The 14485-nt window shown below is 33.4% G+C and overlaps 1 protein-coding gene across 1 annotated transcript; it reads right to left on the bottom strand.

Moving 5' to 3' along the window:
* Positions 1-3559: 3559 nt before the first annotated feature.
* LOC143238294 (uncharacterized) lies at positions 3560-8665 on the bottom strand. Its single transcript, XM_076478385.1, has 5 exons — positions 8532-8665; positions 7320-7398; positions 6100-6465; positions 5106-5477; positions 3560-4321 (listed from the first exon to the last, which is right to left on the bottom strand). Exons 1-5 carry the CDS (start codon positions 8556-8558, stop codon positions 4191-4193), a joined length of 975 nt encoding a protein of 324 aa, XP_076334500.1. The 5' UTR covers positions 8559-8665; the 3' UTR covers positions 3560-4190.
* Positions 8666-14485: the final 5820 nt, after the last annotated feature.

The raw sequence follows: 14485 nt of genomic DNA, 5'->3' as shown, positions 1-14485 counted from the left end.
CGTTGTGGCTGTCTGACGATGCAATATTTTCAAAGATTGGCTTGTATTTGCCTGACCTCTGAAGCAAGACACCAAGTTCGTGTACCCACTGGATAGAATCTCGAACACATTCACAAGCTTCAACTGCATGTTGCATTATTAAATTAGTCTTGTGTGCTCCGCAGTGAAAAAACAAAGCTGACGGTTGCTTTTCTTTTATTTTTGCCTGGCATCCACTGTACGGACCACTTATGTCAGCGGCTCCATCATAAGTTTGTGCTCTTAATCCTGACAATGGTAAATTGAGTCTAGTTAGTACATCAAGTATAGTTGATATTGTTTCACCAGCTGTATTGGAAACACTGTACAAACTAAGAGATGTCTCATAGACGTCAAGGTTCTCATCTACGTATCGTACACATATTGCTTCCTGTTCGGGACCTGTAACATCTTGAGTGCCATCAACCATTAATGCAAAGATTTTATTTTGCTGCACTTCGTGTGCTATGTTCCTCAGTATTTGATGGCTGAACATCTCCATTTTTTCACTCTGAGCCTGGAATGATGTGAATGTGGTTTTCTTTGACAAGTAGGCCGTCAACTCAGGATCTTTCTCTTCCAGGAGCTTCATTAACTGCAGGAAGTTCCCCTCCGTATCAGTATGTCCACGTAATGCTAGACCTTGACGCAGTAAGAAACGTAAACTTCTGAATATTTTGGCTAGACTTCTTTTGTATTCTTCCTGCTGCTTCTTTTTTCCATCATGTAGCTGGACAGTCACTGGAGTTACATCACGTGAACCTTCTGGAGATATAACGAATCTGTGCTGAGAGGAGGATTGGTGTTCGTTGAATTTCTGTTTTGCCTTTTTCCAGTTGCAAAAACCGGTGGATATGAAGGTATACTCCACTGGCCTCTCCAATTTCCCTGTAAAAAGTCCTCTATTTTCCACCTTGGCACAATGAAAGCATATGACTTTCTGAGTCTAATTGTCGAAGTGCAGCCATGGGAACTCATCAAACCACTTGCACTGGAAGTTGATATTTTGAGATTTTTCTTTCTGTCGTGGTATTAGTTGTGCGTTGAAATCGCTCCTTTTGTGTTCTAATTATACAAGAAAATACAATATTTTTACTATCTATGATAAGAGAATATATTGTTCCTTTACCATAAAGCACCAGCAATTTATTAGAGGTCGGTGATAATCTGAAATTTCATGGATTAATGAGGGCCACAAACATGGCTCTAATGAGCCCTGTTGTAAATTTGAGGCTCAGACTAAAGGGATCGGAGGGGGTTGATGTAGGGCGCGTCTGGATCCGAGCGGCTCAAACCTGTTGTTAACTGTACACTAAACGTACACTATGGTCAGCGACTTTGGCAGCTAAGGAGAGTAAGGCGTTCGACAATAAAACCGGCTAGACATGCATGAGAACAAATGGTGTAGGAAATTCACACAATATACACATAAGATTGATGCAGCTACAAGCTACAAATGGCCTACCAGATCTAGATCACAGGAGTTTACGTTTGGGAGTAATATTTTCGAATTTCATGATCTGTCCAATCTGTTGTGATGAAAATTTTAATTAATCTTACACTACGTACAAGACGTAGGTATATTCTGTGATAGTGCTTGCAAGCCTTGCATGTATACTTAGGCCTACTGACTGATACTTACGAACTATCGCTTAGATCGAAAAGCTTAGAAGAACGCCGATATTAAAGATGTACATTTCGGCTACTGAAAAAACCTACATCTAGGCCTAATTATGTAATTCGATTGGTAAGAACACGAGAATCACAATAACAAACCATCAATTTGTAGGTCTGTGATGTAATAAAACAATTCAACAGACCAAACTGTAGGTGGGATGATTGTATGCACCATACCGCCCACCTAAAATGAAGGGGGGATGTATCTCCCCAACTCCCCAGGATCTACGCCCCTGTCTGCAGCCATCAAACGGAGACAATATTTTTAGCATATGCTTGGGCACGAGTTGGTAATAACTTTTTTGTTTCAGGATGACAATGCCACTGTCCATAGTGTATGTATTGGACAAGGTTATCTCGACCAGAAGAACATCAGAACATTGCCATGGCCTGAGAAAACTCAAGAGATTTGTAATCCAATTATAAGTGTTGGGAAGAACTGACCTGTAAAATTTTTAACCACGACCCTAAACCAGCTACTGTTGCTGAGGTGCAGTGCCGTCTAGTGGCATGTTCAGGTGAGGTCACAGCGTAATTGATCAATATCCTCATCGACAGCATTCCACATACAGAGGTTATTATAGTACTAGGAGAACTATCTAAGTACTTAATATTTAATATGAACTGATATAAAATTTTAGATGCTAGTCATAATAATTTGATGTTATATTTTGCTATTATACATATCTTTTGGTGAGGTTTGTTATGATAGGTGAAATTCTGAATTACACATCTTTCTACAGGTGTTTGATGAAATTGTTTTCTCTTTGTTTATGATCTCTATAATACCGTGTTAGGATACAAATTACTCTAGTAGATGGTTAATATAACTTACATTTCCCAGTTTGATAGGGCTAATTGCATTTGTGTTCAACCTTAATAATAACGATTTCATTTGTTTGAAGTTAATCACTGATCTACACAATGGGTTATTTGTACTCTGCTCACCACGGGTATCAAAACCTGGTTTCTACTATTGTACGTCCGCAGGCATACCGCTGTGCCACTGGTGCTCTTTTCATTTACAAACAGCAATTTATTTAATCAATAATTGTACATCGATACCAAATAATTAATGTGATTTTTCTATTGATTATTTTCTTTTGAACAACTTTCTTATTATTTCAGGTTATAGATTAACTGATTTAATTAAGAGAAAACCGTTTTTGTACCCAGTGGAAACAAAAAATACAAACTAAGTAAAAGATAGTGCCACCACATTGTGTTTTTTATGCTGCTGTTTTGTATTCAAATAATATGATTGAAGATTAGATAATCACAGCTAAACTGTAATTAATGATGTTAAATAAGAAAGCAAGGTTATCAAAGTTAGGGGTAAGATATACAATTAAAACTTTAAGTGATACTAGAACCAAAGGGATTTAATTGATTAAAAACTCGTACTACAGTAATTTAGCTCCTTGAAACTTAGTGGTTCCTTGACCAAACACAAAAAGTCTTTAATACAATCTCGATTAAAACACGAATATGCCTCACGAGTGAAAAACATAAATAATCATTCATAATAAATAAATAAAAAACCAGGTATTCATTCTCGTACAAGGTCCGGCATGGCCAAGCGTGTTAAGGCGTGCAACTTGTAATCTGAGGATCGCGGGTTCGCATCTCCGTCGCGCTAAACATGCTCGCCCTTTCAGCCGTGGGGGCGTTATAATGTGACGGTCAATCCCATTATTCGTTGGTTAAAGAGTAGCCCAAGAGTTGGCGGTGGGTGGTGATGACTAGCTGCCTTCCTTCTTGTCTTACACTACTAAATTAGGGACGGCTAGCACAGATAGCCCTCGAGTAGCTTTGTGCGAAATTCAAAAACAAACAAACAAAGAATTATTGTCGTACAAAATAATGAGTTTTAAAATGCTTTTATTCAACATTAAAAGCTCACAGTTAATTCCATATCTCCAGAGAAGAAAAATAGATTTTTTTGACGTCTTTAAACCGTCTTTTATTCGTTCAGTTGATAGTTTATTGTCTCCAGATTAAAGTATGAACGTGAACTTCAGCGATTACATGACTGGCATGCATAAAACGTTGTAAAAATAAATACATGGAAAACTAAATATATATTTATCATGCAAGATGTCATTATTACATTTTGTAATATTACATCAAAACATGAAATTTCCAATTTCAACATTAAAAATACGTTGGCTGGAAATTAGAATTATTAAATTAGATGAAAAAAAAAAGACAAATGAAACAAATATCCAAATAAATCGTGTTTACTATTAACAAAACTCTACTCTCATGCTATTTCTAACAAATAAGACTAAAATGTTTTGTGAAATAAGTGCTTCGAATTTCATGAAGCAACGTTGTTTTTTTTATTTTATAACTGCTTAATATTTAACTTTATTGTAATGTTCGTCCTAAAATATAGAAAATTATAATCACCACCTTAATGTCTTTATAACACAGAGTATATACGTATAAAAATATTTATCAAATTATTTGAATATTTTGCTATTTTCTCCATCTTAGTCATCATCATCATCATCATCATCATCATCATCCTCATCGCTGTCACTGCTATCGTCATCGTCGTCGTCGTCATCATCGTAAGCATATACAACAAGTTTGTCTTCTGTAAATGTGATAATACTTGGACCTGCAATGGATAATCAATTGTTATATCTGGTCTATAGTTTTACATTTAGCCAGCTCCGAAATATACAAGAGAACATTGTGTCCCCCCGCTGGTACAGGGGTAAGTCTACGGATTAAAAACCCTAAAACCAGGGGTTCGATTCCTCTCGGTGGACTAAACAGATAGCCTGATGTGATATAGTTTAAAACCTGAACTATTTTTTTACGAGCACTTCAGTTAAACAGTCAGTTGTCTATTTACTTGTTTTAGCATCAATCTAACTTTGTGATAAAAATCAAGTAAACTGCAGGTAGTTTGTATATCTGAAATTCTATTTTTACGCGACTTATTTGGAACACTAGAGGGACAATTAAGAGAAAGGTGTTGTTGGTGACTTTCTTTTGTTGATACCAAAACAGACTTCTTATAATATATTTAATTTTATTATTATTTGTTTCGTATTTTGTATATTCATTTACACTTTTATCCTATCACTTTTCTTTTCAGCAGTTTTATCACGCACCCTTTCGTTTAGTTGTATAAAGCATACTTTTTTATGTAATTTTACTTCAGTTTCACGTACATATATTGATTGAAACGTAAGGAACAATCAAGTAACAAGCCTTTTCGAAAAATTTGTCCTGCTTGAATGAGATTTAAAATAAATTCAATAATTATCACGATACGATGTTTAATTAAAACTATAAAGTCATAAGTAGTGATTGGTTTTAATATAAGTCGAAGTAACTTATGCCATTAGAATAGCAATACTTTTAGAAATCGAATCATTCAACCTAACTCTTACCTGAGGATGGACCCTCGCACAGAGGATACTGAAACTTTTCAGCACAGTATCCTGGGTAAAGTTCACCTGATTTTAACATAACACACGTCTGATAGATGCTAAAATTTCCTTCCTTGAAAGGCCACTCATCACGACAACCGATTACAATTTGGTTGATGTCCAGTAGAATTGTATCGTTCAAATAAATCCCGGTCCTTATCTGTAACGGACACTTAGAAAAAAACAAAGCCAACTCTTTAGCCAGTTCAGGGGTTTGTGGTACAGCGATCGTCTTCCCTGCAAGTTCACAGAATTTATGAACGGCGTTTTCACCCTGGATTCTTGTTGGATATAGAGTATAACATGTGCCGTTGACGCAGTACGTAAGTTTGGCTGTAATATATTAAAATAAATAGATAAATAAAATGAATTATTTTAATCCATGTTCGAGTAATTGCCACAATAATTAAATTACGTTTAATAAAATTCTGTAATTAATAATGATTTCGGGACCATCAAACCTAAACTGTAGTAACAGGTAATAACAAACAGTTTTGATTCAGTTCATTATAAAGTAATTCGTAATGACGAGAAACCCACTCGAAGTAAAAACGTATATCAGGACGGCTGGTTTGAGTATTAACACTTTTACTAAAAGAGCAGAGAAGAACTTCGACCTTCTTAGGTCATCTTCAGGTTAACAGGTTCTCTGAGATACAGTTCTAAGTTTCTTTTTCTCACGTGAACCATGAACTCTAAAATAACAATGAACTAACAAATTGCCGTTGTTGGACTGGTCGTACTTTTAAGTTACGAACACAATGTAAATAGTACGGGTACGTAAAACTCATGTATAAAACTAACAGTGTAAGTTAGAACAATACAGTATGCAACAAAAGTATTAATGAAACAATGAATTACTCTAAAAGACTGTATAGAATTATCTAAGTATGTTATCAGGTCTGTTTCCACTCGGACCACGTAAAGATACCTTAAGTATATCAGGAGATAATACCTTTGGGAATTTCGCAGAGCGTCCAACCATTGGTTTCCGGATCGGCTATTTCCCATCTGAAACCGTCTTCATTGCTCATTCTGACCACTCCACGTTCTACTGTTTGTGGTTGGGACTCACGCCAAAGATTACTAAAAGCTGACGAATTTACTGTCTCTTCTTGAGACAGACCAAGCCATACTGAGTTGTTATTCGTTATCGTCCTGTTGGCCAAGTCCATTAGGAACTTTGCTGTTTCTTCGTCTGACGGTTTGGCTGGTGTCATTCCATAACGAAGACATGAGGAGTTTATATATTCATACCACGACACTAAATCATCTTCATCAGTTTTTATGTTGTAGCACGTAGTGTTGGTACAGTCCAAAGCTGTTTGTGGAAAACAAATAAGTCTGTAGCACAATGTAATATTTTCAATTAAGTATTTTTATAATTTTATAAACACCAACAGAGGGATCTGAATACCGAAAGACTGATTTTATTAAGCGTTTTATCAGTAAATAATTTTAACTAATAGTGTAGTTCTTTGGAGTTTAGAATATCTGTAGATGTTTTTACTGTTTAAATATCGCTGTAATATTTTTTGCTGTTTCTTTTGTTTTATTATCACAACTCATTTACCTTCTGTTTATGTGATGTTAAACACAAAGTATCACAATAGACAATCTGTACTGTGCCGCTACGAGAGGCGTAGCTTAGTTTAAGTTCTGTGAGATCTCAGACTTCCAACTGATACACTGGATGGGGAAGATAGGGTAGAATAGCCTAATCTCTCTCGTCTAGTTCATAGAATGTTATACAGTTTTTATATGCGTCATAATCAGCTTCTGTTTAAAGCTATAACTATTCTTTTAGCTTTACTGAAGATGTGATGTTTCAATAAAAAGTTTTACTACTAGAACAACTAACACCTATTATTAAGAGTCAATAAGTTTTATCAGTTGTTTGCAGGGAATGTCTCTTTATTAAATTAGGCCCAAATCCTGCCCAGCGATGTGTCTTAGGGATTGCAACTCTAAAGTATGGTTTTCAATAACTGTAATGAAAGGAACACAGATAACCAATTGTGTAAGTTTGTGGTTAGAAACAAACATAACCATTGAAGTACAGCACTCAGTACAGTAACAATTAGAAAATGAAACAAACATAGTTAGAAATTAGATTACTGTATATCTAAACCATTATAAATATTTATATTTGTCTTTGAAAACATACAGACCTACCTTCTAAACGTTCTTTGATAACTGCATCACTATCTTCTGGTGCCTCCAGTGCCCTGTATACGAGCGGACACAATAGTAACTATGGAAAAATTGAAAGAATTAGGTATTTCCAGAATTTGTGTATGTGTGTGTGAAAAGTGGTGCATTTGAACAATTATAATCAATACAAAGAAATACTATAATTTACTACACATTAAAAAGAGTTTGTTTGTTTGTGAATTTTGCGCGAGGGCTATCTCCGTTAGTTTTCCCATAGTTTAGCAGTGTAAGACTAAAGTGAAGGCAGATAGCTATCACCACCCACCACCTACGCTTGGGTTCCTCTTTTACCAACAACGAGTGTGATTGACCGTCGCATTATAACAGCTGACAGGGGGACGATAGTTGGTGTGACCCTTGGATTACGGGTCAAGTACCTTAACCACCTAACCATGCCGTTCTAATTAAAAGTATAATGTATCTTATAATATAGAGGTAGATAGATATCTGTATAGTTGGATTAATACGACGGCGAGGATATACTCTTTTACAAATCTTAGATATCAAACAAATTTAAGTATAAATTTATATGCAAAAACGGCTCGTTTGGGTTGAGAAAATATTTTGCATTTTCTCAACCCAAACGAGCCGTTTTTGCATATAAATTTCTCAACAAGTGGGTTTCTCGACATCACTGAAATTTAAGTATAATTTAATGTTATGGTCAGGTTTGTATGCGCCAAACCTAAAACGTTCAACATCTATACTAGCCGCCACTAACTAAAGCCAGTTAAAGGTAAGTAACCAGTGCGCACGACGATAATATGAAGTAAAATTAATAAGTGGTAATCGGGATAGATATTTTTCGGCGCTGGACTAAAACTAGAAGAATGATAGTTAAAAGTAAAAAAAACATATTCTGACGTCGGCGCACCTTATTTTGTAATCATCGTCTGGAACATAAGACGTGATTCCAATAAACATATCTTGTGTTGTTGACAAGGTGATAATTCAAACACTTAAAAGTTTAAATTGAGAATAATTTAAAGTTTATCTTTCTGCTATGTTTAAAAGTTAAAATTCAAGTAACTTGTGTAAATATTTAAAGTAAGCATTTTGTAGCATAATAATATAATGTTTTCCAGAAATTTTGCAGACTATAGCGGTTTAAACAAATATAAGTTGTTTTCCAAAATTCTACCTAAATATCAAAACTTTCAGTGGTACACTTACACATAAAGTCACACAGTAACGCATCATCTGCTCGAGCTCAACTGAGGTTAAGGTTTCTTTCCTGCAATAATTTCAGTCGACTTTTCTAAACTGGATCGTTTTTGACTTCACTTGTGTTTATATAATGTGGAAAAACGCACTGATACCTATTCATAGTTTAGGCCCTCTTGGTTGGGAACAGCTGTTAGAAGCTAGCGTATCGAGAGATACCTATCCATGGTTAGGTTTCTTGAAGTTAAAAACAGCTGTTAAAGGGTAATATATCTGGGATATAATTACGGAAATTCAAGTACCGCCATAATATACTTTTATGACGTGTTATTTTGGTTAGAGAGCCAGTAACATGGAGTAGGATGTACCAAAACTGGCTGAACATTGCCAAAGGAAATGAGAGCATTAGTCATCTGGTTTTCAGCCATTGCAGAATGTCTATCAAGAAACGGCTACTATCCTGTTCGATAGAGCATAAAACCTTTTATTGTTTAATAGTAAAGTGAACAATAGTGGGAACATTGTTATTGATTATAAAATTTACTTTGTTTCAAACCCACATGTCTAGAAGATTTTCTATCCAGTGACTTAAATAGCTGTCCTCACTCAAGAAGTGTTAATCTAAGATAATGATAAATCTTAAAAAAATATTTTTAATTACAAACGTTTCGGAATAGTTTCAAATACCAGCATCAGCAAAAAAACTGAAAAAAGCTAGTCCACGGTGTTCTGATAGTCCACGGCATGAGATATTAAGCGAATGACATAGTTATTTAATCGAAAGTTAATAACGAACAGATTTAAACGGTAACAACGTAACGGTGTTTCTGATAAAACTTGCAGCACAAATGTGATAACATTATGAAAAGAAACCGTTTTGAAGAAAAGTTTAATTAAATATAAGAACAAACACAACATCTTAAAAAAATCAAAACACTGAGAATCCGGAATTGATTAATCCATTAACAACATGGAGAGTTGATCTTATTATTTGGTGTTAGGTGATCATTGAAACGAATGAAGGCTAATGTCGGATCTAGAAGAAAACCGGTTGAAAAGATATAACATATTTTATTATCAATAGTGTGAATAGAACCAGTTTCATAACTCTCAGAACGAGCAGTCCAAGAATAAAATGATGTTTGTTTATCTTTACTAATTATGAAAAAAGCTTTTGATAAAGTGCAACATGAAAAACGTTTTGAAATATTACAAAATTTAGACATGGATGAACGTGGAAGTTTTCTGATAACAAAGCCACATCAAGTTATCAGCTGTATCCACCGAGAGGAATCAAACCCTTGATTTTACCATTATAAATCCAAAGACTTACCGCTGTTGCACTAGGGGACGGCACGAATGGAAAGACCTCCGAAAAATCAGAACTCTATAATGGGAAGAAACAGTAACTGTGAGAATAGAAAATAAAATGAGTGAATACACCAAGATACAATGAGGGGTTAGACAAGAAAGTGTGTTTTCACCAGATCTGTTCAACCTATACAATGAAATGACACTCTGTGACATATAACACCTTCATGGTTGATGGTTGGTGGGAGGTATGTAACACTTTAAAATCTTCAGATGATACTGAAAAGATAAAGGAGTTTCATAACACATATCATGAGAAAGGAGAGATTGAAAACATTATTATGACAGCAAATATCCAAGGAAAAAAACTATCAACAGTTACCAAGGAACTCAGATTACCACTATAGCAACATGATACAGGAATCAGTTGAAAATTATGGCCACCAACACCCTAGATGGGCATAGTATTTAGAGAGAGACATATTATTGAAAATGTTTAGGCTTCTTTAATAATGAGGTTTTAATCTGTGGTTCCGTAATCGAAAATTTTAAAGTTTTTCAGAAGTATATGCTGGTTGTTCTTGTCACTGTGCGATTGGAGACAAGATTCAGGTGGATTAATGGGCTTATATCAATTTCTAGCTGAAACTCTCATGCTCTTGTGTGTGCCTGTTTGAAGATGACATACGTTTTACGAATATAGTCAGTTTCACAAAAAAACACAAGTGTTTGTTACGAGCCGTGAGTGCTTATGGATGAATACAATGTCTTTGATTTTAAACAAGTTTCTAATTCTAAATGTCATGAAAGAGTGGAAAAACCATAACCAAAATCTCTTTAGTACAATAACGGATTGTAATAAAGGAGTCTTGCTTGTAAGCTGTGAAATAAACAAATATATTGTTTATTATCAAGAATGTACAATGTTAATGGTAAAGAACTAATATCGCTTTTCAATAGATTGTTTCAAATAGCGCAGATTGTGTGTTTCTAGAAACTTTCTGTGATCACGTATATTCTTCTTCGTCAGTTTCTCTGTTTAAAGCATTCTTTGTGTATAAAATAAGTAGTGTATATGTGATGGTTCTGTGCCACTTAAAGGTGAACGAATTCAGAAACATGCAAAACATCGAAAACACAAAAAAGACCAAAATCATAAAAATGTGATTAAAAATGGCCAATAATCATTAAAAAATAGCTCAAAATCATTACAGAAACGTCGAAAACTGATAAGTATAAATACTTTTTCTCTTTAATCTGCCCTCCAGATCTGAGATGCTTGTCTCCCTACTTATAAGATGTGATGGGTGTAGGCTACATTAGATACTGCATACTACTAAAAATTGTTAAAAACACAATAAAAATAGCCAATATTTTTATTTATCTCCAGTTGTAAGACAATTAGTGGGAACAAATATATATCGAAAAAATACGCTAAAGTTATTATAAAATTCTCACGCAAATAAACCAGACCAGTTTTATATGAAATAGCATGTTGTGACTTGTACCTTCATCACTGTACTACCCGTTTACAGTATATCAAAACATGCTGTAAAGATTGGTTGAAACAATTTACGTCTATAATACTGTATACCTACTCGTGTGTTACATAAACCTACCTTGACTGATGTAGCAAAACTTTTATATCTTTTCACCACTATATAACGCTTGTGAGTAAAGTAGCCTCACACGCTGTTATAAATTTGCCAAGGTTGTACGTCTGTAAGATCTTATATTACTTTTGTGTTATATAATCTAAGTTGTTCTTTTAGCAATAGGAGCTGTACCTCTATAATTTATAGTACTTCTTACGTGTGAAATAATCCTGTAATACCTCATACTACTTGTGTGTTATGTAACATTCCATACAGTTGTTTAAGCCAAAAGAGGCTGTACATGCTATTTGTATGTGATATAAACCAACTTGCAGTTATTTTAGCCAAAGGAGATATATATATCTCTAAAACTTTATTTGTCTGTTATATAACTTACCTTGTTGTTCTTTTAGTCAAAGCTATACGTCTATAATAACATATAGTACTTACGTGTTACATAAACAGCTGGCTTTTCTTTTAGTCAAACGAGTGTACATATTCAATGTCTTATATTACTTATGTGTCATATAATATATCTTCCTATTCTATCAGCTAATGAAACTCTACATATTTAAAATGACATACTATCTGTGTGTTACATAATCTAACTTGCTGTTCTCTAAATCAAAGCAGTGTATCTCTAATACCTTATACTGCTTGTAAGTGTTATATAACCTAACTTGTTTGATAAAACTTTATTTCATCATGTTTCACAATGTTACGAAGAAAGCCATATTGTTAAGAACTAAGCTCCATTGGTATTAATCACTGCAGGTGTCGATGGTAATGCCAGTGGTAGACAATACCTGGAATCTGGTTCTTATAAAATACAACAGATGCTATCTGACCGAAAGTTAAAAAAAATAAGCTACACTATAGAGAAGTATATAATGAGTACTGACTTATTTATAATTACTGACCTATTGGTAATACTACCTTAATTATAATTACTGACTTGTTGGTAAGTACTACCTTAATTATAATTACTGACTTGTTGGTAAGTACTACCTTAATTATAATTACTGACCTATTGGTAAGTACTACCTTAATTATAATTACTGACTTGTTGGTAAGTACTGCCTTAATTATAATTACTGACCTATTGGTAATACTACCTTAATTATAATTACTGACTTGTTGGTAAGTACTGCCTTAATTATAATTACTGACTTGTTGGTAAGCACTACCTTATTTATAATTACTGACTTGTTGGTAAGCACTACCTTATTTATAATTACTGACCTATTGGTAATACTACCTTAATTATAATTACTGACTTGTTGGTAAGCACTACCTTAATTATAATTACTGACTTGTTGGTAAGCACTGCCTTAATTATAATTATTAACCTATTGGTAAGTACTACCTTAATTATAATTACTGACCTATTGGTAAGTACTACCTTAATTATAATTACTGACCTATTGGTAAGTACTACCTTAATTATAATTAATGACTTGTTGGTAAGTACTGCCTTAATTATAATTACTGACTTGTTGGTAAGTACTACCTTAATTATAATTACTGACTTGTTGGTAAGTACTACCTTAATTATAATTACTGACCTATTGGTAAGTACTACCTTAATTATAATTACTGACTTGTTGGTAAGTACTGCCTTAATTATAATTACTGACTTGTTGGTAAGTACTGCCTTAATTATAATTACTGACTTGTTGGTAAGTACTACCTTAATTATAATTACTGACTTGTTGATAAGTACTGACTTATTTATAATTACTGACCTATTGGTAATACTACCTTAATTATAATTACTGACTTGTTGGTAATACTACCTTAATTATAATTACTGACTTGTTGGTAATACTACCTTAATTATAATTACTGACTTGTTGATAAGTACTGACTTAATTATAATTACTGACTTGTTGGTAAGTACTACCTTAATTATAATTACTGACTTGTTGGTAAGCACTACCTTAATTATAATTACTGACTTGTTGGTAAGTACTACCTTAATTATAATTACTGACTTGTTGGTAAGTACTACCTTAATTATAATTACTGACTTGTTGGTAAGTACTACCTTAATTATAATTACTGACTTGTTGGTAAGCACTGCCTTAATTATAATTATTAACCTATTGGTAAGTACTACCTTAATTATAATTACTGACTTGTTGGTAAGCACTGCCTTAATTATAATTACTGACTTGTTGGTAAGTACTACCTTAATTATAATTACTGACTTGTTGGTAAGCACTGCCTTAATTATAATTATTAACCTATTGGTAAGTACTACCTTAATTATAATTACTGACTTGTTGGTAAGCACTGCCTTAATTATAATTATTAACCTATTGGTAAGTACTACCTTAATTATAATTACTGACTTGTTGGTAAGCACTGCCTTAATTATAATTATTAACCTATTGGTAAGTACTACCTTAATTATAATTACTGACTTGTTGGTAAGCACTGCCTTAATTATAATTACTGACTTGTTGGTAAGTACTGCCTTAATTATAATTACTGACTGTTGACTTGTTGAAACGTACAGCATTATTTACAAATACTGATTTGTTGGTAAGTACTACGTTATTTATAATTAGTGACTTATTGGTTATTACTAGTTTATTGATAAGTACTGTCTTATTTATAATTAGTGACTTTATTGATAAGTATTGTCTTATTTATAATTAGTGACTTATTGATAAGTGCTGCTTTATTTATAAATACTGATTTGTTGGTAAGTACTACGTTATTTATAATTAGTGACTTATTGGTTATTACTAGTTTATTGATAAGTACTGTCTTATTTATAATTAGTGACTTTATTGATAAGTACTGTCTTATTTATAATTAGTGACTTATTGATAAGTGCTGCTTTATTTATAAATACTGACTTGTTGGTAAGTACTACGTTATTTATAATTAGTGAGTTATTGGTAATTACTACTTTATTTTTAATTAGTGACTTATTGGTAATTACTGACTTATTGATAAGTACTGTCTTATTTATAATTAGTGACTTATTGATAAGTGCTGCTTTATTTATAAATACTGATTTGTTGGTAAGTACTACGTTATTAATAA

The sequence above is a fragment of the Tachypleus tridentatus genome, chromosome 13 (genome assembly GCF_004210375.1).
Source record: "Tachypleus tridentatus isolate NWPU-2018 chromosome 13, ASM421037v1, whole genome shotgun sequence".
Classification (NCBI taxonomy): domain Eukaryota; kingdom Metazoa; phylum Arthropoda; class Merostomata; order Xiphosura; family Limulidae; genus Tachypleus; species Tachypleus tridentatus.
Note: the sequence above shows the minus strand (reverse complement) of the source record. Positions and strands in the feature narration are given on the sequence as shown.

Coding starts and splice junctions, on each gene's coding strand:
- LOC143238294 (XM_076478385.1), bottom strand. CDS start 8,558: ATGATGCGTTACTGTGTGACTTTATGT. Junction 7,399..8,531: donor GTTACTGTGTGACTTTATGT/GTAAGTGTACCA, acceptor ATTTTTCCATAG/TTACTATTGTGTCCGCTCGT. Junction 5,478..6,099: donor GCTCTGCGAAATTCCCAAAG/GTATTATCTCCT, acceptor AATATATTACAG/CCAAACTTACGTACTGCGTC.